Genomic DNA, 27,511 nt, shown 5'->3' with positions numbered 1-27,511 from the left:
TAGACTTTAGTTTTTCATCCTCTACTTTACATAAAGATCTTTAGTCACCTCTTGTTTGCTGGTTGTCACAGGTGATGTTAATATGTGTGTAGTGCTTTGTTTTCTCCTGGCATGTCTTTTGGTATTTGAGTTTGACTAGCTGTATAGCAGCACTGTGGTGGTTTGGATGCCCAAATGCAATGTATTAGTTTGGTCTGTTTTAAAATTAACTATTAATATAAAAGATCTTTCCTTAATTTATAAATTTATTCTTAGAAAATTCCATTTGATACATATGCTGCATAGCTCTGTAAGGGCTGTAACATAGTATAGTGCAGACCAAAACCCTAGACTCAAATCCTGTCTCTGCTGCTTACTAGCCCTGTAACCTTTAGGTAAATTACATGTCTGAGTCTTTTTTTACCTATAAAATGGAAATTAAAAAAAAGTATCCATTTCATAGGATTGTTGTGAGAATTAAATGCATTTATACCCATAAGATGCTTAGAGAATGCTGTCTTGCATAGTGAGCTTAATAAATGCTGGCTGTCATTATTATTATATTTGTAGGTTGGTTTAGCTACATCAAGCAAACCTGTAATGATTAAGAGCTTTTAAAAGAGGGGGGCCTCCTGCATTTATATAAAGGACATTCGTCAGGATATTGATCTCCAAGGTGTGATTCATTTACATTTCTTTTTCTGGGGGCCCAAAGTTAAACTTGACACATACCTGTTTTATATTCTGAGCTAGGTAGCATTTAGAGGCTTGATTTGGGCTTCATACTTTTCCTTTACTTTTCTCTACTGCAAGTTTTTAATTTCTTTTTGTATTATTCTGACTGTTAATTGTGAACTCATGATTTTGGTAAGAGATGTAATTAGCTTAAATTAAATATCAAGCCAGAACAAAATATAGGATAGTAGGTTTATACAGTACAGAAGTCCTGTTTGGACAAGACATAAAGCACAAAGGCCACAGATAAATACTTTGACATTAAATATTTTGATGTTAAATATCAACATTTTAAACTTCTATGGAATGAAAGAGACCATAAACAAATTAAAAGAAAACCCATAAGGTAGGTGTATATTTGCACATAAATAGAACTAGAAAAAACTGCAAATCAAGAAGAAAAAAAAGACAACCAGAGAGGAAAATGGGCAAAGGATACTAGCAGATTATTCACAGAAGAAGAAATACAAATAAACATGAAAATATGCTTAACTTTATTTAATTAATTAAGACTAAAATATTAAAACAACAGTGAGCAACTGTTTTATAACAAATTGGCAAAACTACAAAGTCTTAGTGCAAATAGACGTAGTAAAAATAGATATTCTTGTGGCTGGGAGGAGTATAAATCAGAACAACCCTTTGTAAAGCAATTGTGTCTAGCTAGTAAACATGAAGATGTGGAGGAAAGGTAATTCTTGCGAGCTGTTGGTGGGATTGTAAGTTGGTACAGCAACTATGGAGAACAGTATGGAGGATCCTCAAAAAATTAAAAATAGAACTACCATATGATCCAGCAATTCCATTTCTGGGAATATATCCAAAGGAAACAAAAGCACTAAATTGAAAAGATACCTACAGCCGCCTCTTGCTCCCTCCTCTTTGGAGACAATCCCACAATCTGTCTATGGAGTGTGTAACTACTTTTACTCTAATCTAAGCATCCAACCCCCACACCTTGTGGCGTTTCTCTCGCCTTTTGAAACAGCCTACACTCTATACAGTATGTATCTCTTTAAATAAATCTACCTTTACTCAATTGTGGCTTGCTCTTGAATTCTTTCCTGCGTGAAGCCAATAAAAATTAAAAAAAAAAAGAAGAAGAAGAAGAAGAAAAGATAACCTATAGCCCCACGTCCATAGCAGCATATTTACAATAGCCAAGATAGAGAAGCAACCCTACGTGTCCATTGATGGATGAATGGATAAAAAAGTTGTGGGGAAAAAAGACACACACACATAGACACACACACTCTGGAATATTATTCAGTCATAAAAGATTGAGGAAATCCTACCTTTTACAACAATATGGATGGAACTTGAAGGCATTATGCTAAGTGAAATAAATCAGAAAGAGAAAGACAGATATTCTATGATCTCAGTTATATGTGGAATCTTAAAAAAACCCCACTAACTCTAGAAAAAGAGATGAGACATGTGATTGCCTGAGGCAGAGGGTTAGGGGAAGGGGAGGAGGGAGGTTGGAGTGGGACAGAGTGCAGATTTCCAGTAATAAGATGAATGAATACTGGGGATGTTAAGTACAGCATGATGACTGTTGATAACACTGCTGTATGATAGTGGGAAAGTTGTTAAGAGAGCAAATCCCAAGAGCTCTTATCACAAGGAGAAATTTTTCCTGTTTCTTTTCTTCTGTCTTTACTTTTTATTGTGTGTATATTAGAAGATGGATGTTAGCTTAACCTATTGTGATCATCATTTTACAATATATGTAAATCAAACCATTATGCTGTGTTCTTTAAACTTAACACGGTGGTGTATGTCAATTATTTCTCAAGAAAACTGAAAAAAAAATTTAAAAACCATGAGGATATGTACATCCTGTGACATGTCAGTTCCATTTTGAGGTTAAAAACTCTTGAACATATGCACAGGGAAACAAGTACAAGAATGTTCAACCCAGCACATTTTGCTATAGTGAAAATATGGAAACAAACCTGAGTATTTATCAATAGAGAAATATTTACCCTTGGTAAATATGTTGGTTCCATATTGTTTCATAAAACATCTCCAGACATGATTGAGTGAAAAAAGCAAGGTACATAAAAGTATATGTCATTTACTTAAAATAACAAAGCCAAGCTCACAAACTGTGTATTTCTGTATTTTTTAAAGTATGCATACTAAACTGATAACAGCTGTTATCAGTGGAACTGGGACTGGTTTTTAAATTTTTTCTGTATTGTTTGAATTTTTTAAAATAATTACATGTGTAATCATAAATAAACTTTTTTTTTTAATTTAAAGTTCATGCCAATATTTTAACTGTCTGATTTACCAACTGAAACTTCTTTTCTAGTATTAACAATAGAGAGCCAGCAATTTCTAGATAATACAGTGTAAAATGGGACACATTGTAGGTTTGGGGCTTTTTCTTATTTTGTTTTGCTTCTGTTTTTGTTTTTGAGAGCTAAGGTTATAGTGAAACGGCATAGGCTTTGGAGTCAAATCTTGACTTTAAACTCTAGCTCAGCCATTTATTAAGACTTTGAGCAAGTTCCCTAACCTCTCTGAGCTTCAAAAAAGTCTATTACCTACCTCACTGGGTTGTACAATGTATTGCATGTGCTAGTTTTCCTCATTTCCCCATCTCCTTTGCTCAGAGGAAATTGGTCTAGTGTGGTTTACGATCAAAGATGATCTTGTATGGGTGATACAGTATTTTACCAGAACATACTGTATCCCTGGATCAGGGCATACCAGTAAAGATGGAGGATGTAAATAATTAATTTTAGAGGTCTATTAACTTTTTAAACCACTAACCTATCTATTTGTATTTCACAAGATCAAATACTGTATCACGTTAGTAATTTGTAAATGATATTGAACTTGAAGCTTCTAAACAGTTTACATGATAGGTGTTTGGTTAACAGGATTACTTTTCTTATCTTAGAGAAGTCTTAATTTAATTCAACATTTATTTGTGCAAGCCAGCATCTGAATCTCAAGTGGCTTCAAAGACAAAAATGTGTCTCAAAAGGACTCTGGCAAGGGGGAAAAAAGTCAGGTTTAAAGTTGAATATATACATATATACTCTGCTCTTACACTGCTGTTGCTCTTGTGTGTATCTTTTAATATAGCATAATAGTAATTCATGTGAATATTTTTCTAGTGAAACTAGTTTATTCTAGTACAGGAACTCTGTATTAAATAATAATATTAATAAAATGAGTGATCTTTACATGCAATATGTGTATGTGCAGTAGAACTGTAATAATTCTACCTAATAAAACTGAAAAAGGAGAAAAAAAATAAAATAAAATGAGTGATCTAACTAATGTGGGTGGCCCCTCAAACAAAAATTTCCAAATGGGACTCCTTATCATTTAATTGCAAAAAAACCCAGCTAATACTTGATGGTATTTATGCTTGGGAAGAGGGGAAAAAGAAATAATTTTGTACTTTCCCCATTTTATAAATTAGAGCCTCTTGAGTAATTAGCAGTTAATAAGTGAATGCTTCCCACAAGTTTAAAGGCTGTGGCTGAAATGGGTATATGATTAAGTGTATTATCATATGTGTAGGGTTTTATATAGCCTCGGAATCCTTGAGGATAATCTGTAAACATCCTTGGTTAGATGAGCAGAACTTTAAATAAGCGAGTAGGGGGCTATAGTAGGTTAATCTCTTGGTGTTCACTAGTGTTGAAACCCATTGTCCTGTGAGTTTTGCAATGTCTGGGAGGAATACCTAGTAACAGCTATAATAATAACAACAATAATAAACATAAATTGCTAATGTTTATTGGGTACTTACCATGTGCCAAGCACTATGCTAAGATCATTACATACATTATTTTATTTAACCCTCACTACAACGTTAGGTTGTAGGTGCTATTCTCCAATTTTACAGAAAAAGGCAAGAGATTAGGAAACTTGCTTAAAGTCACACAGTTAGTAAGTGCCAGAACTAGAAATCAAATCCAGGTCGGTCTGACTCCAGAGCCCATGTTCTTAACCATTGCAATAAATAGCTATGTTGTTTTAATCTGTAGAATCAGTATGTAGCAATAATAATATTATCATTAATATGTTACCTTTTGTATATATCAAATGTTTTCTTTTTTAATGTATTTTTAATATTTATTTTTATTGAAGTATAATTGACATATAACATTATATTAGTTTCAGGTATACAACATAGTGCTCCAATATCTGAATATATTGCAAAATGATCACCACAGTAAGTTTAGTTAACGTCTGTCATCAAATGTTTTCTAAAGAAGTAGTTTATTATTAGACGTATTCTTAGTGTCATATCCATTGTATGGCAAGAGTGACTGTGGTGTAGATTAAATGATCAGCAGGAGGTGATTCAACAGAACCAAGAAGTTTCTGATCCACAATTGCTTTCACTCACAAGGTTCATATAAAGATCATATAGTGTTTACTTATATTTCACTTAGACTTTTCATTGCAGCACATTGAAGTTATAAGTGCTTATCTCAGGCAGTGATGAACAATAGAGCCTATTTGTTCATGTTAGAAAACTTAATCCAGGTCTTGTTGTGGAAATCACGGCAAAGCAGAAGAGGAAAAGCCAATCTGAAATGTTTTTCCTTTTCCAAGAGGGCAGCTAAGGTGCCTAGATATCTTTGCCCTCCGGGGGTGCAGGTGTGCAGTTTTTATTCTTTAATTATTCACATAAATTAAAGCCTATTCCTTTGCATTTTAAAAATAATATAAAATGACATTCTCCATGTTTTATTGCCAGACAAGAGCTTTGAACTTCTGTCTCATTGAAGTTTGATAAAGTGCAAGAATTTTCCAGGGTTGGGTGGTGCCCTTAACCACAGAGGGAACACAGACTGATAAGAGCTGCACGTGTAGGAAACCACCAGGGAGTAGCGATTACAGAGAGCTCTTCGCACTTGGCTTGTGTGAAATTCTCTGCGGGGAGGAACTTCTCCTTACCTCTCCTGACTCTTCTTAGCTCCTTCCCTTCACCCACAGATGAAAAGAGCACCAGGGCTTTCTGTTTCTACTTTGTGAACTAGGACCAGGTGGGGTGAATACTTTGTGGTGGGGTGGTTCTTTGTAAGAAACTTTGAAATTTATGGACAAGTTCTAACTTCACACAAATGCTAACTAGCATGCACACCTATGCAGGTGGGAACAGGACACACATAGGGACAGGACACAAATACACACATGTGAATTCACGTGGCCACAAGTGGACTACATCTCTCAGATGATTTTACTGTCAAAAGACACCCCTGCTTTTGTGCTCTGTGTCAAAGGAAGATGATATTTATTTCTAAAACCGATTATAGGGTGTCAGTGATGAGGCAGTGTAGTATATAGTGCTACGAGCATGGGTTCTTGGTAGGAGACACACCTTGGTTTGAGTCTTGGCTTCTCTTCTTACTCGTTGTGTGATCTTGAGTAGGTTACCTTAATTCTGTAAGTCTCTGTTCTCCCGTTTGTAAAATGGAAACATGGGATCAAAATAACCTTTCATAGGATTGGTGTGAAGACAAATAAAATAATGCATGTAAAACAATTAGCACAGTCTTTTGCACATTGTTGCTTAAAGTCACACAGTCACTGTAAGTTGCACTGCTGCTCAAAATTGGTAGAGCTTTTATTAACATTATTATATTTAATATTAAACTCTAAACATCTGGTTGATACATGAATGTTAAATAGGTATAATCCTTTATTTTTATTTGTTTTTTTTCTTTCCCCCTCCCCTCCACCTTTTTTTTTTTAATACAAAGTCTGTTTTCCAGAAAATTCCTCCTTTTTTTTTTTTTTGAGGAAGACAAAAGTACTTTGATTCTAACTGCTCTTAAAACATTTCTCCCTTAAAGGGCCTTCACACTGACTTTTGGTCCCTGGAGCTAGGGAGGGGAAGCAGCAGGATTTGCTTCTAAGTAGAGTTCTTTCATTTCTACCATCAAAAAACAACAAAAAAAGAAACCAAAACAAACACCTCCCCTGCAGCCTTGTAGTCTCCTTAGGTAGATCTAAGTCATAAAAGCTTGTATAGCTCAAAGAAGGAATCTTTTTGTAAGATCAGGGTTAGTGGGTGGAAGAAGGGAAGGAAAAAAAACAGAGGTGAAAGTATAGCTGATTTTAATGTTAGTTTGGCCATTTTTTCTTCCCAATTTCAAATGTACTTAATTATAAAACAATTAATACCATAAATTGTCATGTATTATCTCACAACTTCACTTTCAGTTTTGGCCATTTCATAAAGAAATAGTTTTCCAGTTGGATGAACTGTTGAGGAAGCACTGGTTTTGTCTTGACATCTTTTTGGGGGGTGGGGGTTGGGGAATGTTTGCTGTAGCTGATAGCTTTAGGAAGCACTCATCGATAAAATAAGTCATGGAATGTAAACCTGTCATTCATCTGGACTTTAGGCTGGTGCAAACACGATGAAACTTTAGGTCACCATTGTCAAATACTCTCTTGAGTACAGCTTGAGTAGGTAAACTTATTTGCTTTATAAGTCTTACTAAACTACCAGGACTTCAGGAATGTGTTTTTGAAGTACCCATTTTTACAAATTTTAGGTAGTTCCTCCATATTTTCCTGAGGGATGAAACTATGACAGAGGCAAATGTCCATCTTGGTAGCAACTTTGTAGAATTGCTTTTTTGGCAGGATATTCATTACTTTTTTGTTTTGTTTGTTTTTTCCTTTTTTTTTTTTTTAAATTTTTTGGATGGTAAATGGAAACACTGAATTGGAAGTTTCTGTGTGAAGTGTGCCAGGATACCATTGTTATACCCAAAGACAAAACTCAGGGAAGGGGAACAAGCATTTGGTGAGCATCTGCTTTATTAGAAGCTCTGCTATTACTGAAGTAAACATCCAATAGCCCTTGAGGTAGGCTTTTAATAAAATATATTATCAAGCAAGCCAGGCATTGTGGTTTATGAATAGTAATAGTATTATTATCTGCACTTTACAGCGAGGAAATAGGCTTGCAGAGTAATTTGCTCAAGGTTACACAGCTAGAAATTGGTAGGGCTGAGAATGGAACTCAAGCCCCTCAGAACTCTAAACACCAAGTTTTTAACCAGTGATTCTTAAACTTCAGGGTACATAAGAAACATCAAGAGTTCTTGTTAAAAATCACTGGGCTCCAATTAAAATTTTAAGGTCACTAAGTCTGAGATAATGTCAGATGATAAGTCTGCATTTTAACAAGGTATCTCAAGTGATTTAGATCAAGAAGTTGATTTTCTATGTTTTAAGAATTAAATTATATTTCTTCCCACACTTGATGAAGAAGAAAACAGGTGCAGATTAAGTAATTACCCAAGATTAAGCTACCCGAAGACAGAACCATGACTCCAGCCCAGGTCTGTCTAAGTCTAAGTCATCACACCCTTTATTACAAGCCTGTGATTAATTCACACATTTACCAATCACAACAAATGCAGAAAACATGATTTCTGATAAATCAAGCCACATAGATTTCATGGTCGTATTATTTATCAAGGTTAATAGCTTATAACACTATTACTGAAATTTTCATGGTCCTTAAACCCTTTCAGTGACTTTTTTTAAATGAAAGAATTGAGTTTTCCTTGCAGTCAGGTCATCCATGCTTCAGGCATAGATCACTACTCCCTGGGCTAAATTTCTGAGACATGCAGAAGTGGAAGAAGGTGGAAGGAGGTAGGAAGAAAAGGATGCCCAGATCTATCTACTAAATGATGCTTAAAGCTCCTCACCCTCATCACTGAAATGAAGAGTGAAGGGTTGATGTTAATACTAACAGCTAATCAGATGGCAGTAGGTCATGTTCCCCAGCATCTCCCATTTTTCCCTTTGAGACTGTAGCTCAGTTAGGGCCAGCGAATTTGGTTTGCCTATTCCAGTCCACTTTCTAGGGCAGAACCAACACCTTGATGGACTTTCTACTGGGACTGGGAGGACTTACCAATTTTTAAAAATTTAAAAAGTTTTTGTCTCTCTCTCACTTTCTCTTTCTCTCTTGCTTTTTTTATTTGTAGCCCAGCGACATGTCCTCACGTACATGGAGGATGCAGTGTGCCAGCTGTTAGAGAACAAGGAAGATATTAGCCAATATGGCATTGCCAGGTTCTTCACTGAATAGTAAGTACATGAGGGCTTTGCCAATAGGGCGGGGCTGGAGGCGGCTTTTGGAAGCAGGCGCGATAATGAAAAGCAGAGCAGGGCAATGCTGACTATGCAGTGGCAGTGAATGCTTAGTTTTGGTAGATGGGTTGAGGGATGCGCACACTTGTTTTGGACCATGCCTTTGGTGCAGCTAGTTCTGTGCAATGATAAGTCTCGTGAGTGGTCATAATTACAGAAGCTTAATAACTGCTTGTTTGATCGATTAGGTCTGTTTTTGCAGGTTCTGTTTACAATCTTTAACTTTCCCCATTTTTCAGATGATTCACTCTGGTTTCCCTTAGTCAGCATCCCTTCAGCCTGTGTTTTTTTTTTCTTTGCTGGCTTTTTTCATGGAAATTTATCAGATGGGTTTTCCTCTGCCGTTTTCTTTCTGCAGGTTGCTGTGTCAGTCACTTAACGATTTAAGATTATTTCTAGAGGCAGGACATCTTTCATATATTATATCTTTGAGGGATCATGCTTCTCTATAAAATATGCTTGGAGTGTGTAGAATTCAAAATGATTACTATTATTAATTTATTAAAAATTTTTTCTCAAGTTTTATTGAGATATAATTGATGTACAGCGCTGTATAAGTTTAAGGCGTACAACCTAATGATTTGATTTACACACATCATGATGTGATCTCACAATAAGTTTAGTGACCATCCATCATCTCATATAGACACAAAATTAAAGAAATAGAAAAGAATTTTTTTTCTTGTGATAAGAACTCTTAAGATTTACTCTTTTAACAACTTTCATATATAACAGACAGCCGTGTTAACTATATTTATCATGTTGTACATTATTACATTTCTAGTACTTATTTATCTCATAACTGGAAGTTTGTAACTTTTGACTGCCTCGATCCAATTCCCCCATTTGGCCTCCTGCTCTGATTAACATAAGTTTGATCTCTTTTTTCTAAGAGTTTGTTTTCGAGTTTTAATTGACCTACAATACTATGTTAGTTCCTGTTACACAACCTAATGATTTCTGTACATTTCAAACTGATCACCACAGTGAGTCTAGCTATGATATGTCACCATGCAAAGATACTACCTAGTCATTGACTATATTTCCCCTGTATTTCATACCCATAACTCATCTCATAACTCATCTTTTGCAATTGAAAGTATGTACCTCTTAATCCTCCTTACCTATTTCTTTCTTTTTGATATCACAGAACTGTTGTTAGGCTGAATGAGATAATCAGTTTAAAACACCTTAGTCTTCATGAAAGGATGTGCTAAAGAAATACGAAACATTATTTTTATTGCCAAAATGCCATCACATGTTTATATAATCATTTGTATTCTCATTCCTTTTTTTCTGGTTTGTTGGAAGCATTCTAAAATAGGAGGAATAGCCCCTTATAGGCTTCTATTTAAGGTGAATCATTAACTGAAGTTCATCCTCCTTAAAAATAGTCTTTCTTTTTTTTTCCCCTTTCTATTCTCCAGAGGTTCCTTGAAGATCAGACATCTCTTCTAATGGCCTAAACTTGGGTTGCTGTTAGGGGAATTCTTGGCTCTCCCTGGCTCTTTTGCTGAGCTATAAGTCTTGAAAATAAAATCTAGATTTCTTATGGATTAGAATTTCAAGTTGCTGGGAAAAACAAGCTTTCCAGGATCAGAGCTGGTCCCTTCTCTTCTCCCAGTCTTCTAAAGGAAGGTGAAGTATGAGCAAGGAATCTTACTTGTTCTCATGGTATAGATGAAGCAAATGAGGTGGGCAGGGAATAAAGACCAAGATTGAATAGCCTTGCTTGCTCTTACAGAACTGACATGCCTAGGGGTCAAGTTTCTAGGCCACTTAATCTGTACCAGCACCCTTGAGGCTCCTTGCCAAGTGAAATATGATTCTTCTGGGGGCAATGCTTCTTCCTGGCTTTTTCACTTTACTCTATTTCCCCTCCCCCATCTCTTTTATAAGTCTTTTCCTTATTATGCTGGTTTGTTGAGGGTAGGCATCATTTCTTCTTCATCTTTGTATTCCCAATGCCTGGCAACATGCTTAGTTTTTAATAGATGCTCGGTAAATGTTTGTTCAATCTACAGCTGTATCTATATCTTAGGTTATTGCATACTATCTACTCTTATTCTTGATCTTATTACTGATAAGGACTATCTCTTGTTTTCTCTCTCTTTTTTTGTTGAATCTTGTTGATAAAGCTCTATATCCTGCCATTTAGGAAGCTGTGTACCATGTATGTGGCAGTCCAAAAGTGAACCCACTGGTCTATGTAACTGATACTGAACTCTAGTAAGGCTTGTAGCTGTTTCCGAACTCTATTGAATACTGTTGGCTATAGCTTTTTTATCTACTAATACACTGTTGAAACAAACTTATTTTTCACAGTACTGATAGAAATCTCGTTGCCAAGTGAGCTGTTTCTTGTCCTCAGGAAACTAAAACTTACATAATGTATGTAAATGGCACATACCTGACACTTCTATAACTCTAAGACACCATATTGGCCTGAGGCAAGTTATTTTAAGGAGTGAACTAGCATCAAAGCTCAAAAATCCTTTAAAAAAAGACTTCAAAGATGCCGATGTATGATTGAATGGGAAGCAGTATTTGGTAGACAAGGAGACCTGAATGGTAGAATCTTCTGATTTTACTTTGATTGTGAATTTAATTTGTCTAGTGAGAATCCTTCTTTCTTAGGCCTCAGTTTCCTATTGATTTATAGAAGCACAATGAAGTGAAAGACCTCTGCCCTGGGAAGAAGAGCTCCTTATTCTTATAAGTCATCACTCCGTAATCTTGGGTAAATTTTTGAAACTTTCTGGGCTTCAGTTGCCTCATCTGTGAAATGGATATAATAAAGTCTTACATGCTAATAAAAATAATAATGTAATAATTATATCTTATAATAAACAATGTTTTATTAGACTCAGACTATGTTTCAGCAACTATAATTCTTTGAAGTAGATGCTATATATTATTATCTCTATTTTATAGATAAGGAAACTGAGGCTCCAGAAGATTAAAACAGCTTCCTTAAGTTCACAAGCTAATAAGTGACAGAGTTAGAAATCAAGCCTTGTCTGCAGTATTACAGAGACCACTAGTCTCTACTGCCTCCAAGTCACTGTCATGCCCAGTGTTGCTGGAGGCCTAACCAGATAATATTTTGAGGTCTCTTCTAGCTGTAATTTTTAAATTCTTTGAAATTTCCCCTATGACCTCGACTTCACAAAGTTTATCACAGAGCTTTGTCTGGTGACCTTAGTTTATTGCCATTTAAATGTTAAGTATCGGATTTTGAGGGGGGATACAATTGGAGTGGTCTCTAAACAATAGGAACCATGATTGTTCAAAAATGTGTTAACTGTACACTTGCATCTCTCAGTTTCAAGTTCATACACTGAGATTTTTATACGTTTAATGGTGGATGACTTCCCTTTAAACAACGTAAAAGTACTCTGCAAAATTGTTTTTGGAAGGCTTTTTGGCTGATTTTCATCTATGGTCAGCTTGCCCTCTCACCTGTGTTGTCACTCCTTGGTTGTTGATGTTTTCCAGCAAATCCATGGTTGTTCCAGCAAATCTGGATAAACTGTAAAACATAAGTAGCTAGGCTGTACTGTGAGTGTGTGTGTGTGTGTGTGTGTGTGTGTGTCTGCAGACTGTGAGCTCTTCAGATCATATTCCTCTGGACAGTCTTGAAAGAAGCATACTAAATCCCAGAGGATTTTCTTTCATGTTGTATGTAACCTCTACCTCCGAATGTTGTCCTTCAACCAGGGGAAGGTAAAAGGAATTAATATTTAGAGGTGCCACTCTAAGAATAGACCAAGTGTCAGCACTGGGTCAGGACCTCTGAAGAAGTACATCCAAGAAAATGAGGCTAGAGTAGCTGTAACTTAGAAACCACAGCAGAGTGTGACCAGGTTCTTGTGGTAAAGATAAAACGAGAAATGTGGTTTTTTTAAGACATTGGAAAGTAATGACGAGAGAAAAACAGGCTGAAATCTGAGAATTCCTATCAGAATTGGGAACCATTCTTCACAAACTAAATTGATGGTTACAACACTGTGGCATCAAGGAGCTTGACCTCCACATACTAATATAGAAAAGAATGATACTCTGTGGTCTTGGTTGGTGGGCCCAGGAGGGCTCTTTTTTATGATCAAGTGTCTTGTTTTTGTTTTTTTTAAATGATGATTTTAGCTTCTTAGGGACGTTTTTATGATGACTATTTTGGTTGCAAGTACATATACAGATTGCCTTCATTGATGGAGGTTTATTTTAAGGATATGTAAGAATATAAGACAGCATCCCTTCATGAACTCATTCATTTGGTAATTATTTTTGAGCACCTACTGTGTGCCTACGTGTACTTGGCAATGAAGAAGGTATAGTGGTGAACAAGACAAATAAGGTAATTACCCACATGGACCTAGGAGTCTAGTGAGGGAGATAGTCAATAAACAAGTAAACTGATGATGACAACAATAGCTAATAGTTAATAAATACTTGCTATGTGCTGGGTACTGTTCTAAGCATGTAACATGTATTATTCAATTCTCAAAATACTATGAGGTGGAATATTAGGATTATCTGCTAATACTAATATTTATTTTAAACCTTAGGAAATTCAGACACACAAAAGAAACATTCCCAAGGTTACAGAGCTGATAACTGTAACAAGATAAACAACAAGGAAATAACTAGGATAATGTGATATATAGGATGTCCAGAAAGGCCCTTTGGAGGAAGTGGCATTTGAGGGCTTATCTTAGGGAATGACTGGCTCATCCCATTGGAGAAACAGTAAGTTATCTCAGATCAGGTGACTTTCTCTTTGTCCACCTTTATTACCTAGGCTTTCTGTGTCCAAAAAAATTTTTTTTTAATTGATTTTATTTGCTGCTACTCAGAGTGAAATACCCTTAACAGGCAGTGGTCACAGAAAGCCACTTTACAGTGCACTCCCTCATGCACTGCTTATATGTAATAAGTGAAAACAATAAAATACTTAGTCATAAAGATTATTTGTGTCATGTAATCGAGTATAAATATGGAGATGGAAGTATTTATCAGTTTTTAGAAAAAGAACATTAATAGTACCATTCTGATACATATTAATTATCAGAATTCAGTTGAGAATTTGCATACTTTTTAATATACTCTAATAGTAAAAAGTAGCATCAAATTCCTTTTGTACTGTTTTAATTAGAATAAATTCGTGAAATATGAACATTATTAATTCACTCTTGGAGGAAAAAGGAGATTCCAATAGTGCAGATTCTTAAATCACTTAAAATGTAACTCTAATGAAAATAATCCGTGATTATAAAATATGTATTAGTTCTTATTTTTTAAACAGGTGCTCTAAGCCCTATGACAGATGACCCACTTCTGTCTTCAGTAATCTAGGACAACCAGGGCGTAAACTTTCAGTTCTAAAGTTGGCAGATTTTTTAGGATTATCCACCACCCAGCATTTAAGTAATGTTGTTTTGGGTTCTTCTTGTGCCCATGGTAACAGAGGAGCAGATATGGAGCAACAAGAAACACCTCAGAAGAAACCAGGACTCCACTGATTTCTAGGCTCATAGCTTTGAATGAGGGATGGACTTGAGACTTCTCTGGGCAATTTCTGCTCCATGTTTTCCCAACTTACTGTTGTTAAATTGAGCCACAATGTGGTGTGGTGACGTAATGGTGACTAATCCTATTATAGGCTTCTTCAAAAGGGGTAATGCTTCTCCTGGCCTGCCCCCACCCCCATCTTTTTTCCATAGTTCAGCTCTGAGCTCAAGTTGACACATTGTAACAGAAAATTATCCATTTTTCACTGTCAGCATCTGGATTCTCAGACTCAGATAATTGCTAGGAATAGATTTTGCCATGGCTGAAGCAGTCCCATCCTCACTGTTATTGGCCCCAGCACTTCTGTTAAGCCATCCATCATTTGTGAAGTCTGTGGGAGATTCTGTTTCTTTTCTGTGTTACCAGAGATATCTTATAGCAAAAGGACACCAGGGAGACACAGTGGTGAGTTTAGAGTCACCAAAATCTATTTTGAAACTTAAAAATCCAGGTTCATTGAGAATATAAGAAGTACTTATATGCTTAGAATCCATCTCTCTTCTTCAGTCCCTTCATGTTTTGATTACAGGAAACCATCCAGCAGCACTTGACCTGGTAACTAAGGAAGCCATTTCACAGCCCACTGATCCCCTGACTCATTTAGAAGTTGGAGTCAAAGGTTATGGAAGTAATAATTGGGCCCAGATTCTCATTGTCAGGAAAGACTAACCTGACCCCCTCCCTGCTACAAGTTAAGGGAAATTTAGCTGTTGTGAAACCATCCAATAAGAGGAAATGAAGGAACTCCATCCTTGGATGAAGTATTCTCAAGACTCAGTGATATTACTTCTGTTTTCATGGGAGCTACCTTTACAGCTAGCTAATATAAATTTTAGGTATAATTCTCCACACTAAAATATTTCCCCTTAGAGAAATTACTTGATTTATTTTAATCTATAAATTATATAATTTTCACTTGGTCCAATCCAAGCCCTGATATTCCTTCTCATACCACTTCTCTGATAATTCCCTGAGCACTCTGGAAATCAGGTAGACACACACAGATCTGAGGTAACATATCAATAGTGCTCTTAGCCATGTAAAATAGCTCATCAGAAGTTAAGAAACTTTACTTCATCAACAGTCGAACGATTTAAACTCACCCGTGCTTTTAATTTCTTCCGCAGTTTGCTCAGAGCGCTAGAAGATCTGCGGTGCGGGCGGCATAGGCCTGGCACAAGAGCAGGAAAGAATGACACAATCTGGCACCTTTAACCAGAAGATCCTTAATGAACTGGGATTGGGGTGGAGGGGACAGAGGGGAAGGAGGATGGACAGTTAGATTTTTGGCAGCCGCACAGAAGTCCTTCTTCCCTGAGGAAAGTGAAATAAAAGTCAAATGAAGCTTCTCTCTGTTATTATGATTTGCTAAGATGTTTGTCTGTCCTTAGCTTCCAGCCCCATGGCAGGTGCATCTTTGCAGTCAGTGACTTCCACGCAAAACAGATTGTTTCTCAGAATCCCTCAAGAGGGGTCAGGGCCAATTTCCTGTCTGAAGCCGTAACTGTGATTTCTTTCTTCAGCTATCAGATGCAGTTCTGACCAGGACAGTGGAAACTGTCTTATCAGAAAATGTCATGAGCATGTAAATTTATTTTAGGGCTCATCATTCCAGGATTTCTGGGTTCTGGGACTGCAACTGTAGGCAATGCCATTTCCAGGGTGGCCGTAGAAGCAGCCTGAATTTATCCTTTTGTCATTAAATAAGGTAAATAACAAATGTCTTTATCAAGGTCCTTGTATTATATATGCCAAGTAAAAACCATCATTAGGGATGATAAGACCTATCTCATAGGGGTGTTATGCAAATCTAGTGAAATGGCAGGTGTAAAATGTCTGGTGATGTATAATTCATTTTCATTATGTCTCATTCCTCTTTAGCTCCAGTCTTCTGGGGTTTTTGCTTCCCTCCTACTTCATGACTCTTGAAAAATGACAGTCTTCCTCGTCTTTCTCTTTAAATGGAATCGGAGTTGAGATCTTGATTACTTTTTAGTCTCTCGTTTTCTGTAGCGCTTTTTGCTTACCCTGCATTTTTTGGAGGTTAAAAAGACATTTGATGATTTTCTGCATGACTATTAGCCATTTAGTGTCACCAGTTCACTCATTATTTAGTTCATTCAGAGGACAGCCTAAGAAAGCTTTTCTGTCTTTTTTTCCCTTCACATATAAGCCATTTCCTCACTTCCTGTCTATACCCTTTTTCCTCTGGCTGCCAAGATTTTAAAAATTCAAGGTGTAATGGGAGACCTGACCCAGTCAAGTCTATTCCACTTGTGTTGTTCCTACTCTTAGCTCTAGCAATACAGTGATGTGCTCAGGATAATGAAAAGCAGACATTCTCTGTTGAGGTCATTGCTCGTCACACTGGCAGCCTGCTCCAGGAAGCTGTTTATCTGTGCTTACTGAGCCAAACTCCAGCCTCCAAACAGTTGGAATGTATTGAGAAACCACAGAGCCCAAAGAGAGAATGTTACGCAGGCATTTCCAGGCAGGGAGAGTATATTTACACCACACAAGCTGCAGTTTGCATGTGTGGGGATAATTGTTCATCTGCACACTCTCAGACTTCACCTTCTATGCAATATATGTGCCCTTTCAAGGGGGTTTAACCAGGAGAACTATGCTGCTACATCCAAATGGCCCTGAACATCCACTAACTTGCTGTCAGGAAAAAAGATATTATAGAAAATTGATGTAAAAACCACCTTTTTAAGGTAGTGTTTTTCTGAGTCAATTTGTTGTTTGGAATCTTAAACCATACAGGCCTGATCTCTAAAGTATCCCCAAACACTGTTCTTTTCATGGTTTTTCCAACTAAATGCTTTTCTTCATGCTTTTACCAAAAAATAAAGTATTGTTATAGAGCTTCAAACGTGGCCTGTATCATTAGGCATACAAGATATGGTCACATACCTATAAGGGGATGTACTCTGGTTGAGGAGATAATGCTTATTAATTAGCAATTAGAGAACAATTCAAGACCTTATACAATGGCTTTAAACTGTGCTCTGAGATCTGAGAGTAAGGTGACATAATGGGTACCAGAGTAGTTACATCATAGAGGAGTTTGTCTTGACCTGTGTGATGGTTAATTTTCTATGGCAATCGGACCAGGCTAAGGGGTGCTCTAATAGCTGGTAAAACATTATTTCTGGATGTGTTTATGAAGGGGTTTTCAGAAGAGATTGGCATTTGAATCAGTAAACTGAATAAAGAAAATTGCCCTCACCAGTGCTTGTTGGCATCATCTAATTCATTGAGGACCTGTTTGGAACAAAAAAGTAAAGAAAGATAAATGGACTCTTTTTGCTTGAGCTGAGTGTCCATTTTTTCCTGCCCTTAGACATTGACATTTCTGGTTCTCAAGCCTCCAAACTTGAACTAGAACTTAAGCATTGGCCCCCTAGATTCTTAGGCCTTTGGACATGAACTGGGACTTACACCATTGGCTTCCCTGACTCTTAGGCCTTCAGACTTGGTTGAATTACACCACCTGACTTTCCTGGTTCTCCAGTTTGCAGATGGCAGATCATGGGACTTCTTGGCCTCCATAATCACAGAAGCCAATTCCATAATACATAAAATAAATTTCCTCTCTCTGTATCTCTATTGGTTTTGTTTCTTGGGATAATGCTGACTAACATAACCTGGAAAGATGAGTAGAATTTGGATAAGCAAAAAGAAAGAAGTATTTTTAAGTAATATGAAAGCCACATAGTGGTAAAAACACAGACCTTGTAATCAGATGTATGTCTGAGAGCCTGCAACTTAACTAGTATGTTATTTTGGGCAGGTTGCTTAACCTCATCTATAAAATAGGGAGACTCATGTAAAAATGTAAAATTTCATGTTACATGATTGTTAGAAGGATTAAATGATATAATGAATGTAAAGTGCTTGGCATTCTATGTAAGATATGCTGAGTGTTGAATGAATGATAGCTATTGCTACTGTTGTTCATTCATTCAACAAATATTTACTGAGTGCCTTTTTGTTAGTATTCTGGATGCTAGGGGTTACAGAAGTGAACAGAACACAAGAAACCCCAACCTTCATGGAGCTTCCATTCTGAAATTGGCTTTTATACTGAAACTAGCTTTATTTCATTTTTTTCCTCTTTTAATTTTTTTAGACTTACAAAAAATTTGCAAAAAATGATGTAGGTTCCTATATCCCTATCACCCAGCTGTCATTAATGTTAACATCTTCTATAACCTTAGTATAATTATGAAAATCAGGGACTTATTAACTGAAAGCTGTTAACTATCTATAGACCTTATTTAAGTTTTTCCCGTTATTTTTGAAGGGCAGTTTTTTCTTGTATAAATTCTAGGCTGGCAGTTATTTTCCTTTAGCATTTTGTATATACCACTCCACTGTCTTCTGGTTTACACTATTTCTGTTGAGAAGTCAGCTGTCAGTCTTATTCTTACACCTTTGAAAATAATCTGTCCTTTTATAATAATCTCCGGCAACTTTTTGGATATTTAGTCTTTTTTTTTTTTTTTTTGGTAGTTTTTCTATAATGTGCTTAGGTTTGCTTTTCTTTATATTTATAAATTAATTGTGGTTCTTAGTGCTTCTCAAACATGTAACCTGATGTCTTTAATCAGTTTTGGAAAGTTCTCAGTGCTTAGCTTTTCAAATTTACTTCTGTTCTACTATCTACAGTCCTTCTGGGATTCCAGTTACACAAACGTTAGACCTTTTCATGGTATCCTGTCTTATGCACTTTTATGCATTTTTCATCATTTTGTCTTTTATGCTTAATTCTGAATATTTTCCTGACTTATTTTCCATTCATCAATTCTCTTTTCATTTATGTCTAATCTGCTGTTAAACCCATCTACTGAGTTTATAATTCCATTTTTTTTTTTTTTTAGTCTTACTATGGTACTTTTAATCAGTCTGTTTTAAATACAAGAGAATGAAAAAAGTAATTGCAAAGTGGGGAAACTGAATGGTTGAAGGTTAGTTTGAAGAAACCTTAGGATTCATTATTAGTATTTCTCATACTTTTCTTATTCTTGCCCCCTGCCCCTTGCATGGTGCATATTCATTCTTTCTTATTTTTATTCTCAGCAGTGAAGAAGATTTTAATTTGCTTACTTTCTAATGTTTATTCCTGTTGTTTATTGTGAAAACCTTATACAGTTCAAGTATGTTTTGTTTGTTTGTTTTTTAAAGACTTTCTTTTTAGAGCAGTTTTAGGTTCACAGCAAAATTGAGAGGAAGGTAGAGATTTTCCATATACCATTTGCTCCTCAAAATGCATAGCTTCCCTCATTATCAACATCCCCTACCAGGGTGGCACATTTGTTACAATTGATGAACCTACTTTGTCACATCATTATCACACAAAGTCCATAGTTTACCTTAGGGTTCACTCTTGGTGTTGTGCATCTTGTGGAGTTGGACAGATGTATAATGACATATCCATCATTATACTATTATACAGAATATTTTCACTGCTCTAAAAATCCTCTCCTCTACCTGTTTATCCCTCTTTCCCACCCCAACCCCCAGCAACTATTGATCTTTTTCGTGTCTTCATAGTTTTTCCTTTTCTAGAATGTCATACAGTTGGAATAATACAATATGTAGCCTTTTCCTATTATATTTTTTTAGTTCAAGAATTGCCATTCAGTTCTCTTTTAATGGTTTCTTTACTAGATCTTATCTTTCATTTGCTTGACCAAAGTTAATCATGGTTATTAAAGAGTCCTTCAGTCATTATTTGGATTCCCTGTGGGTTTGTGTTTACTATCAGTTCTATCTCTTGGTTTTTCACTCCATTGTCTTATCTTCTTATATAATTTTTTCTTTTAGTTGAGTGTTGTATATTGTATATGAAAATCTATAGAAATAATCTGAGGCCTAGAATGATGTTATCTTTCTTCAGAGAGGATTTACATTTGCTTCTGGCAGATGGCCTGAGCACTAGCAATCCCGGATTACCTCAATCCAGTCAGGGCTTGAAATCATTTGAAGCTGGGCTAAAGTATCAGAGAGGGCTGATCTGTTTCTATATATAGCTTTTTATGGTGCCCACCAGAGCCTACTCCTGCTAATATAATTACATTCCACTAGAATAAAACGTCCAAATACTTCTGGATTTACCAGAGTCCCTCTCCCCAACCTGGGTGGGTCCTGAATTCCAGTGTTTTGACTGCCAAGTTTTAAGAAAATCATTTGAAAACCCAAGGACCTAACATTAATTCAAAACTATTACCTGCTCAGTCTGTCAGCTGCCTCTTTCATGACTGGCAGAAGCCCCTGGAACTACTAGTGGGTATAATAATACCTTATTTTGAAGTGGTGATAAGTGGTATTGTGGGATATCTGGAACAACTTTAATGTGATATGAAAATATCTGAGATTTCTATTGTTGAAAAAAACCACAGGTACTACTGATTGTACTATGTTTACATTCATAATTGAAGGAAATAGTAAATTCCAGTTAAAGGTTAGCAAAAATAAAGATGTAGTTTTTTTTTTCTGTCCAAGTTTGTGGATCCCTTGAATTCAATCCATGGACCCTTCTGTTTGGAATTCCTGCCCTTGGGGAAAAGTGGCACCAAACGCTGGACTCACCTCTTTGGATTTTATTCTCCTTTTATAACCTGGCCTTGTCATTCTTCATTTGACTTCCTGGCTCTCTGATGACTTCCAACAGATGCTTTTAATAGTTCATCTGGTTTTTCTCAGCCAGGAGCATTGGTCTAAATTACTTGGTCTACCGTTATTATAAGAGGAAGTATTTGGACATTTTATTCTAGTGGAATGTAATTATATTAGCAGGAGTAGAAAATATCATACACTGTAAGGGGTCATAAAGGAGTCTAACTTGACTTGTGGAGGACTAGTACATGTTGAAAAGCAACAAACAGGAAATATATAATTAGGACAGGGCCAGTTTGTGGAAGGCTCAATTATGTTGAGATAAGAAGAAAGGCATAGTAAAAGACAGTGCCTTATAAAGGCTGAGAAATAAATTCACTACCTGGTCTTCTTTTAACTTTTAAAATTATAAAATTGTAACTATTTATTGTCTTACTAAATGCCAATCACTATGCCATACATGACCCTCAAGGAATTCACTGTCATTCTTATGGGAGGAAGAAGTAATGGCAGTTTACATATCAGAAAAACACTTGTTATTCTACAATGTTTGTCTGCCTGCTATATGCTAGACACCATGCTGGTGAAGGATATAAGATGAATAAGCCCATTGAACTCAAGGAACATATGAACTCAAGAAGAAAATCAGATGTAGGCATAATTATTAAGATGCTATTAAGTAAGTGCCAAGTAGAATTTCAGGCAGCGTGTTTTGGGATAAGTGGAAAAAGAGGTTTATTCTGACTATGAATTTTGAGAAAAGCTTCAAATGGTCCTTAGAAGATGAATAATGGAGACTGGGAACTGAGCAGGGAGGGCATCTCCAGCCAAGGGATCAGCATGAGCAAGGGCGCAGAGGTTTGGTGTATTCAGACAATGACAAAGTGTCTATGGTCAGTGCTTTAGTCTATTCAAGCTGCTAAACAAACTATCATAGACTATGTGGCTTATAAACAACAGAAATCTATTTCTCACAGTTTTAGAGGCTTAATGTGCAAGATCAAGGCTGGCAGATTCCATGTCTGTTGAGCTCTGCTTCCTAGTTCATAGACAGCTGTCTTTTCGCTGTATACTACCATGGCAGAAGGGGCACGGGACCTCCTCCGGCCCTCTTTTATAAGGGCACCAATCCCATTCATGAGGACTCCTCCCTCATGACCTACCTCCTGAAGGCTCCATCTCCAAATATTGTCACATAGAGGATTAGGTTTCAACATACATATTTTGAGGGGGACACAAATATCCAGCATGTTGTGAAGTAATAGAGCTCAGGAAGAGAGTTAAGTGAGGTGTTGGAAAGATATTTTGTTCATGGAATTTTTCTATCCAATGTGACTGGTAGGATATTGGTGCCATTGCCTGAGATCATTCAATTCAGGAAATATTTCTTACAGACCCTTTATGTTCCTGAGTTTCTGGCAGGTGCTGGGGAAATAGTGATTAATAAGGCATGGTCCCTACCTTGAGGGTACTCACAGTCACATAGGCCAGTGATTAACTTACTTGTGATTTGAGCTAACTAGAGGTTCAAGATGGTAAGAATAAGAAGGTCCAGAGGAAAGATATATTAATTAAGCCTGAAGTATCAGGGAAGGTATCATAGAATAGGTAGCCCTCTAAGCTGAGTTTTCTTTCCCTGATTTATTTATTTTTTTAAAGCAAAGTTATACGTGCATACAGTTTAAAGAGTAAAATAGTTCTACAAGAATTGTAAAAAAAAAAAAAATCCCTCAAAAGTCTCAATTTAGTTTCTCATTCCTTAGAAATAATCAAGTTCAACTCAGAGTGATTTGCTTAGCATTTATCTCTAGATCTCTAAATTACTTGCTTATGTTGCTGCTTCTTGATATTTTCAAAATCAGGCATTATCTATCTTACTGCTGTGTAAGATGTAAGTCTAATTCCCTTTAACACACTTTACCACACATATGTATCTTAACTTACCCACCCCCTAACCTTCCAATACATATATCAAGATTGTTGTTATATAAATATCCAGGTTTATATTTTATAACTCTAGAGCATTGTTGACACCTGGACTATGTTGTACAACCTTCTCACCCCTGGAATTGCCCCCTTTTTCCTCTTGTTTGGTGAGTTTCCTATAAACTTATCATCAGTTGAACTAAATTCTACCCAACTGAATAAATTTCCCTTTAGTACTGTGCTATTTATTTTTCATTTGCCCCTCTATACCCACTCTCCACATTTCTCTATGTTAGAAGGTAAGTCTGTATGGACTTTAGTCCATAGACTTTCCTGCCCTGTGGCTTCCATTTGAATTAAAGCCCATGGGGAGTGTTGACGGGGGATTGAAGGGCAGGAGGAGAGATTGCATGTATGTATTCACTTGTTTCTCTCTCTACCAGTTTGCTGTGGGTTCCTCTACTGAAGGTCACAACTCAAGTTGGATGGTCCCTACTCTTTCTGGATTCAAGAAACCATTCCCTCCGCTTGTCTCTTCAGGCCTAGGGGTAAAAACAGATCCTAACTGTTGCTAGCCCTAAGGTAATCCACTTTCCCTTAACCCTGTCTGCACCTTTGTAAATATTCTTTTTTAAAAAGCTTTCCTTGGCTATCCTTTTAAAATGCATTATCTGTTAACTGCCAGGACTGACTCTGGTAGAAGCATGTATATTAGGAGTCTTCTGCAGAATCTTCTGAATGCTTTATCTTTATTATTTTATCTCTGTGCCTGCTATACAGCAGTGATCTCGGGATCTCTGGACTTTCCCCATTACCCTTGGGATCCCCTGTCTTCTTTCTTCCTTGGTTTTGGTGTAGTGATTTTAAAAAAGGACCCCACATTCTTTGACATTCCTGTTTTGGAGATGTGGGGTCTAGGACCCCTCCCTTTGAATATGAAAATGATAGAAGTAACATTTTGTGACTTCCCAGGGCTAGGTCACAAGAGGCCATGTAGAGTCTGTCTCTGGCAACGCACTTTTCAGACATTCCCTCTCAGGACCCCTCTTACCAACCAGGTGCCGTGCTGTAAGAAGCCCACCCACAAGCCTGGCCTTCAAGTAATCCTAGTCTAGGTGCCCAACATGTGAGTGGAGAAGCCTCCAGGTAATTCCATCCGCACCCAGCCATTCAAGCCTTCTAAGTCAGGTCCAGACATCATGGAGTAGAGACCGGGCCTCTCTGCTGCCCTCCGTATAATTCCTAAACCCACTGAATCCACGAGCATAATAAAATTGTTGGTTTTTATGCCACTAAGTTTGGTGTGGCTTGTTAAGCAGCAATAGATGACTGGAACAAAACTTGTTCCTGGGAGTGAGGTGCTGCAGTAACAAATATATAAACAGGCGTCATTGGCTTTGAGACCAGGCAGCAGGCAGAAATCAGAAGGAAGAAGGACTCTGAGGAGACTGTTAGTCTCCTTCAGGCCCATCGGACTCCCACTATCAATGAAGGCTTAAAAGAGAGTGAGGAAAATGTTATTGGAAGCTGGAGGTAACCGGTCCCTGTTATACAATGACAGAAAGTTTGGCAATACTGTCACCTTTGGTAATGTGAAAAAATAGGAAATATACCTGGTGAGCTCAATGGTCTAGCTATGGAGATTTCCAGGCTGCCTGTCTTTTTCTAGCTGCCTACAGTAAAACATGAGGGAGATGAGAGACGAATTTAGAGGAAATATACAGAGCTTGGCACTGTCTTTCCAACCAGCAAAAAAGTACTCAAAGTAAGAAAGTGCCTCAGGGCAAAGATCAAATCCGGAGTGCTGTCAGAAAAATGTGGTCTGAGAGTAAAGATGAACCATTTGTTAAAACCTCAGAAAGATTTCGAAGTGGAGCCTCTCAGACTCTCTCAGACAAAAGACGTACAGATCTTAAGGGTGTTATCTCATCACAGCCTCATAAGAGAACTCAAATGGAGAAGGGCCTGTCTCAGGGAGACTTGAGGGTATACCTTTTGTCTAGTGAAGTAAACCCCAATAAAGTTCATTAAAAAAAAAAAACCATGTTTTAAGAGAATTGTATTGATGGAAGTATCATCCATTTGAACCTAAGAATATAGAGGTAACACAAAATAAAAAGTGACCTTTGGAGTCCTAGACTTCATGGGTAGGAAGCAAGCAGAGAAAGCTCCTCAGCTACAAACGAAGGCTATGTTTTTATGGACATGAAATCATGATTCAGAAGATGGAACCAAAAGCCCAGAGTACAGAGTCAAAGGTCATAGAAAATCAGTGTCAGGGAGAGTTTTGGGCCCAAATCAGGGAAGTAAGACATATGCCTGGGTGGATTTCAGAATTGTAATGGACCAATGATCACTATATTGCCTCCCATTCTCCCTTTTTTTGAATGGAAGTCTATGTGATTATCTTAGGCCTGTATCATCACTGTACATCCTAGGTGTAAATGACAAGATCCGGGAGTTGGGCTGATGCTGAAATGGAATTGGGCTCTGAGGGTCTAGGGGAGCAGGGTGTATTTTGCATTTGGGAGGAATGTAAATTGTTGTGGCCAGAGGGCAACCATGGCAGGTTATGTTTTCCAAAGATAGCTGCACCAGCATCTCCTATCCTACATGCTCTTCTACAAAGTGATTTTGCCACACACCCCAGTAAAACGTGGCGTCTAATTTTTTACAGTGATGTGCCTTGGTGTGCATCTATACTCATTCATTGTGCTGGGCTTTTAAGGATCCTTTCAATCTAGGAATTCATGTTTTTATCAGTTCTGAGACATTTTCTTCAATTTTTATTTGTGCCTTCATCTTCTCTTTTTTCAAACATCTTGTCTACTTGCATATACACCCATAAGTATGTAGTTTTATATAAATGGTACCGTATTACACATACTGTTCTGTATAATGAATTTTCTTTTTCAGATTACATAGGCTGAGGGAGAGGGGATAGCTCAAGTGGTAGAGCACATGCTTAGCATGCATGAGGTCCTGAGTTCAATCCCCAGTACCTCCTCCAGATTATATAGACTGTATATATTTTAAGGTTTATCAAATGATATGACATTTAATATTCATCAGTTAACATGGCATTTAAACATACTCCATCATTTTTCACTTATATGTATAAAATCTTTAGGCTGTTTCTTACACCTGGAAGTGGCCCACACACCAAACAAAAACTTTTTTAGACCAAGTGTCCCAACTTGAACTTCTGAAAATATGGTCACCATATGCTAAGGCATGAATTAGAGAATGAGCATGGTGTTTGATGTTCTCCATGGCTCGTTTCATTGCTCTCCACTGCTCATCCCTCCCTTCCTACATGATGACCCCATCTGAAATGAAACCGTCTACATACTGGAGAGTAGTTTAGAATTGCAGTATTTTATGGAAACAATTATCTCAAATAACTTTTTGTAAAAATAATACGTTTGTTTTGGAGTCTTAAGCCTAGTGGTGAGGCAAAAATTTTTTTCCTAGGAATCCAAATCTTCTCTTTAATCAGCAAAACCGTTTAATTGGCTAAAGATCAGTTTTGTGCCCTGTTGGCTACTCAGTGGAACAAGCAAGTGTTAGAGATCCCTTGCGTTTTTTTCTTTAGTTGTACATTCCATCAAGCTAGCCCATTAATTGCAGCGGGTGGGAATTGGAGAGCTGTTCACTTGGCAATTAGCAAAGGGTTGTGAGGAAAGAAAAATTCCTTTTTCTTTCTGATATTTTTGCTTTGGAATTTGGGAATTCAGAATTTAGTCATAACAACTAGATTAATGTGTTTAGAAACCTTGAAACACTCTTAAATCCTTCCTTGTTTTGTAACATACTAACAAGATCCTAGAGATAGCTAAAACAGTGGTTGGGAAATTCTGCTGTGGATTTAAGACCCTCCAAAAGCATCATCCATTAATGGGCAGAGTGTTTAGTGATAGATAAGGAAGTACGGGTTAGCTAATAGAGTGAGCAGTCCCATGTCCTGTGGTTACCTCTCTGCATCAGAGGAAGTGTGTAGTTGGGAGGCAAGAAGCAATTTCTTTGGAGTTTACTGTCTCTGTTTCGCAGGGCTTTTTTTTTTTTTTTTTTTTTAATTTCATCCTAGAGATAACAAGAACATTTAGTGGTACTAGATGGTACTCATCAGGAGTTTAGGATGTTGACGTGTTAGATTGTCTAAAACAAGGCAGAAAAGATTACTTTTTGCCAGCTGCATCATTCCTGGCAAAAGCTTACTACTTTGCTACTTGTTTTTTCTTGTTGTTGTTAACCCATTAGAGAAACTAACCACTCTATTAGTTCTAGCCTAATCTTTGTCGTCACTGGTCCTAAAAACCTCTTGGGGACCTAAGAGCACCTGGCCATTCTGAGAGCTTCTATGCTTAGTGATTGATGCTCATCTCTGCAGGCTCCCCAAAGCCCTCCTCCCCTTTTCCTGAAGCACCTTCAAGCATTTCTGCATGGCTACCCACTCTCTTCTATTATATCTCCTCCTCCTGCCTTACTGAATACTGGATTTCCCAGCTCACAACTC

At 37.1% G+C, this 27,511-nt stretch overlaps 1 protein-coding gene across 1 annotated transcript in view; it reads left to right on the top strand.

The window, feature by feature from the left end:
• The window catches only part of CSTPP1 (centriolar satellite-associated tubulin polyglutamylase complex regulator 1), a 159,200-nt gene that overhangs the window by 28,197 nt on the left and 103,492 nt on the right, over nucleotides 1-27,511 (top strand). The window contains exon 2 of the mRNA XM_011000659.3: nucleotides 8,709-8,811. Coding sequence (XP_010998961.1) covers nucleotides 8,709-8,811 — 103 coding nt within the window. The remainder of the gene's footprint in view (nucleotides 1-8,708; nucleotides 8,812-27,511) is intronic.

The sequence above is a fragment of the Camelus dromedarius genome, chromosome 12 (genome assembly GCF_036321535.1).
Source record: "Camelus dromedarius isolate mCamDro1 chromosome 12, mCamDro1.pat, whole genome shotgun sequence".
Classification (NCBI taxonomy): domain Eukaryota; kingdom Metazoa; phylum Chordata; class Mammalia; order Artiodactyla; family Camelidae; genus Camelus; species Camelus dromedarius.
Note: the sequence above shows the minus strand (reverse complement) of the source record. Positions and strands in the feature narration are given on the sequence as shown.